Source organism: Callorhinus ursinus, unplaced genomic scaffold, assembly GCF_003265705.2.
Source record: "Callorhinus ursinus isolate GAN/ISIS: 27379988/994484 unplaced genomic scaffold, GSC_fseal_2.0 scaffold37, whole genome shotgun sequence".
NCBI lineage: Eukaryota > Metazoa > Chordata > Mammalia > Carnivora > Otariidae > Callorhinus > Callorhinus ursinus.
Genome location: NW_027397099.1, coordinates 67,680 through 71,857, shown reverse-complemented (window position 1 = coordinate 71,857; position 4,178 = coordinate 67,680). Strand labels below are relative to the sequence as shown.

Here is a 4,178-nt window from a genome sequence, read left to right as displayed (position 1 = left end):
GTGTGCACACATTCCTTATTTAGGCACTTACAGATAATTTCTTGGGTATTGGAACATTTTGTTTTTCCCTATGTTCATTTCTCAAGGAGAATTCTCTACTTCCTTCTGCAGGGCTTTCTGCCCTCCCCTCAGCACTCCATGCTTGCAAATAAATAGCCTTCCTCCTGTTTCTTTCCAAGCTGCCCACACTGGGACAGTCAATACCTGTAACAGATCAGCTCTTCTTTTTGGGGGGTGGTTCACTTAATATCTCTCTACACCCTGTTTTGACTCCTTGATGTGGAAGTATATGGGGACATTTAGAGCAAGGAAGTCAGAGCAGGGACTGGGTGATGCTCATAGCCAGCACCCAGCACTTGAAAAATCGTTGTTGAATGAATGAATGGATGGATGGATGTGAATATGTGAGAGAGACATATTGCAAAATGCAGACTCGGCGGACAAATACTGAGTACCCACTGTGTCCCACTATGGTGCATGTTGGAATAAAAGGTAAACAAAACCAGGGACTCACCTTGGACTAGGGAGTTTCTAAAATCACCAGTTCTGGCTGTGTCTTTGTCTTCTCACTTTCTATCCTACACCTAATGATTTTCAGGATCGCATTTTAGCTAAGGAACCCACCCACGGCTTAAGCCTCAAATAGGAAGTTCCGATCTACTCTTGGCAAAATCCCGAGTCACAAGTGCCCCAGTGCCCTGTGTACCCCCAAACAGTTAAAAATCCCCGCAATGCTAGGCTTCCTGATCTTAGGGGCTCCTGGTCGGGAAACCTCCGCAAGAATGGACGACAGCACGTCCACCAGAGGGTGCTGTGGGGGCAAATTTGCGCAGGGAGGGAGGCTTGACCAGTGACCCTTAGAGCCAGGTAGGCGTCTCGAGTAATTTTCATTCTTCTTTGCGTTTCCTTCCCAGCCCCTTGAACCGTCGCCGCCCCTCCTCCCATAGGGGGTTCCCCCTCAATAATTAGCCATTTTCGGGGCCTTTAAAAAGAGTGCTTGCTTTGAAAAGACGCCTGGCTTCTGTTCCTGACGCCCCGTGGCTCGGGCCACTCAGGTCACAGGCCGGTCGCGCTGGGTGGGTGGGTGGGGACCTCCCGGGCGTCAGCGGCCCGGCGCCGCAGGGGCCGCGAAGGGGTTAACCCGGCGGGGGGGAGGGGAGGGGGCGCGGGCCGCGCCTGCGCTCTGCCGCCCTCCATTGTCTCCACGGCGGCGAGGAGCGCCGGCGAGCGCAGCCCGGGACCGAGCGGGGCGGAGCGGCTGGCGGGGCCGGCGGCTGCTGGAGCGAGAGCGCGACGCGACCGCGGCTTCCCGAGCTCCGCCTGGCCGCCCAGCGCCGCAGCCCGCCCGAGGCCTGGAGGGGTCCGGGCCGGCGTCCATGGTTGCGGCGTCCTGAGGCGGGGGACGCGCCCGGTGCCCCCAGCCCTCCGCCTCCTCCTGTCCGGCGGGCGGCCTCCTCCGGCGCCTCCCTGCGCCCGCCCGCCGCCTCCCTCCCTCCTTCCCTGCGGCTCCCCCGGCTTTCGGGAGCCCGGGGGCGGCCTGTGGCGCGCCGAGCCCGCGCCGGACTGCGCCTCTTTGGACCTTGAGGGGAAACATGCGTTTGGCTTGGATCGTTTTAAATTCTTAGTTTGGGATCCCCGCCCGCCTGGCTCTTCCGCCCCACGGGTTTTCTTTTCTTTTTTCTTTTTTTTCCCTTTTTTTCCCTCCGGGTCTCCTTTTTGACTCCCTCCCCATTTATGCTCGCCCAACCCTCCCCCCGCTGCTGAGAAGTGGGGGAGGGTCTCGGCCTCCAGGTTCCCGCCCCACCGGGGCCCGGGCGAGCATGGGGGGCAAGCAGAGCACGGCGGCCCGCTCCCGGGGCCCCTTTCCGGGGGTCTCCACCGATGACAGCGCCGTGCCCCCGCCGGGAGGGGCCCCCCACTTTGGGCACTACCGGGCGGGCGGCGGGGCCATGGGGCTTCGTAGCCGCTCGGTCAGCTCGGTGGCGGGCATGGGCATGGACCCCAGCACGGCCGGGGGGGTGCCCTTTGGCCTCTACACCCCCGCCTCCCGGGGGACCGGCGACTCGGAGAGGGCGCCAGGCGGCGGAGGGTCTGCGTCCGACTCCACCTATGCCCATGGCAATGGTTACCAGGAGACCGGCGGCGGTCACCATAGAGACGGGATGCTGTACCTGGGCTCCCGAGCCTCGCTGGCGGATGCTCTACCTCTGCACATCGCACCCAGGTGGTTCAGCTCGCACAGTGGTGAGTCCGCGGGCGGTGGAGGCCTCGGAGGGTGGAGTGCAAGGGAGGGCGCGCCGGGGCGCCCCAAACCTTCGCGCGCTTGCGAAGATTTGGATGTGGAGTGCGCGACCTGGATCTGTCTGCCTTCCCTTTGGTTCCTGGGGATGAATGGGCTATCTCCCCTTTAGAAAAGAGGCTTCCTGCGAGGCTGCGGAGCCGGGCGTTTTAGGACTTCAGGCGTCGGTTCACTTGTGGATGAGCAGAGTGAAACCTGCCCATTGAAGTCCCATTTATCGGCATCACCGTCCTCAGAGAGGAGGTCTTGTCTGGCTTATAGCAAGTCGGCCTCGATGCTTCCTTTCTGCCACTGCAGCATTGTGCCTACCTCACCGTTAACAGAGAGAAAGGGATCCACTTTGACCAAGCGGTGTCTCCCAAAGAGTGTGAAAAGAAAGAAAATTGGGGGCAAGTGTTGTTTGGATTAGGGCTCTCACTCTTGCTGGGAGAAAGGGATGCCCAATTTTGCCACCCTGCTGGAGCTGTGTTTGAATTGTTTAAAATGGAGCAGCCGGAAGCCTGCTGCTGCCATAGACAGGTATGGCCTGCCCAATGGAGGGCCTAGCAGGGAGCCTCCCTGTCTGAGGCTTTGCAGGACCAGGGCTCTGGTGGCGGGTGCTGCATTCAGTAGGCTTGGCTGCATGACTGTCACATCCCTCCATCTTTTTTCTTCCCCTCCATGCTAAGTGCTAGGTCTGCCTGGTAATCTCTCTCTTTTTGTAATGAGAGGTGGGACTTTATTGCCTGGCTGTTGTTGGTGCATTACCTGGGAAGAGGAAGATTCAAAAAATCTGGATGAATTCATTTTGTGAACTTCTGGTGACAGGCCAGCAAAAAGGATTTCCCAGGCCCTGACTGGCAGGGCAGAAAAGGCACACTGGCAGGAGCTTCTGGAGGAAAACAGGTCTGTCTGCTCAGCTAATTTGAGAAGCCAGGTTAGGCTTCTAGAAAATTGGTCAGAAGGGGTGTGGGGCCGCTATTTGCTAATTGGCAGGTCGGAGTGAAGAAGTTAATGTATTCAGACTGCTTTGGGAGAGTTAAGAAAATCTAGATATTGTGTAGAAAGAAAGATTGCCTTATGGAGGGTGTATCTATTGGATCACGGTTCTAGCTATTGTGAAATAGGGTAGACTTTTTGAATCTTTTTTTTAATTTCTGGAAATAGTCTGGCTTTTGTTTCAATTCTATAAATTTAATTTGTGAAATATTTTTTTGAGAGGGAAATAGTGACTAATTTAGGGTAACACTTGAAAGTGGCTTTTGAATTGCTGAAATGGTATTTTAATTCCTGAACAGACCTCTAGATATCATCGGAGCTTCCTTGAACTGCATCAGTCTCTGCCCTGAATAAGATGCAAGGTGTGACTGCTTTGGGCACTTTTAGACATTTGATCATTTTTAGACATCCTGAAATTAATAATTTTGCTTATAAAATTTGGTCCAGAAAGAGTAAGCTGTATTTGTGAGATGACTGTGATTAACTTTTTAAAAGAACTGTCATTAGTATCTGATTTTAAACTGAAAAGCAGTATAAGAAGCTTCTTCTAAAATCACAGAATTTTGTGTGTTGCAAAACACATATAATCTTATGGACACTTGTCCGGGGAAGGAGTTCCTGTTTTGCTAAAATTTATGTCTCTTACTAGAAACTTCTTTTTCCTTATTCCACCTGGTACCAGGTTCCATGTTGGAGTTATGAACTTACAGTTGGATTCCAAAATTTTAGACTCCTCAGCTGTGAAACTTCAGTTTAATTTTTTTTCATCCAGCTGTGGTGAGGGTAGGAAGAGCCATGGAACCATGAGAATACATGAAAAGTGGGGGCATAGTAATCCCTCTGGGATTAATATGAAAGTGTGTGTGAAGCTGCTCCTAATATTTTGGGTAATACATTCTTT

The 4,178-nt window shown here is 53.9% G+C and overlaps 1 protein-coding gene across 1 annotated transcript; it reads left to right on the top strand.

Moving 5' to 3' along the window:
- Positions 1 to 1,206: 1,206 nt before the first annotated feature.
- On the top strand, positions 1,207 to 3,316 carry ZNRF1 (zinc and ring finger 1). The gene has a single exon (XM_025888856.2). The coding sequence runs from the start codon at positions 1,821 to 1,823 to the stop codon at positions 2,409 to 2,411; it is 591 nt and encodes a 196-aa protein (XP_025744641.1). The 5' UTR covers positions 1,207 to 1,820; the 3' UTR covers positions 2,412 to 3,316.
- The last annotated feature ends 862 nt before the right edge of the window (positions 3,317 to 4,178 follow it).

What these genes read in the sequence shown, in the direction of transcription:
- ZNRF1 (XM_025888856.2), top strand. Translation starts at nt 1,821, where the DNA reads ATGGGGGGCAAGCAGAGCACGGCGGCCCGCTCCCGGGGCCCCTTTCCG.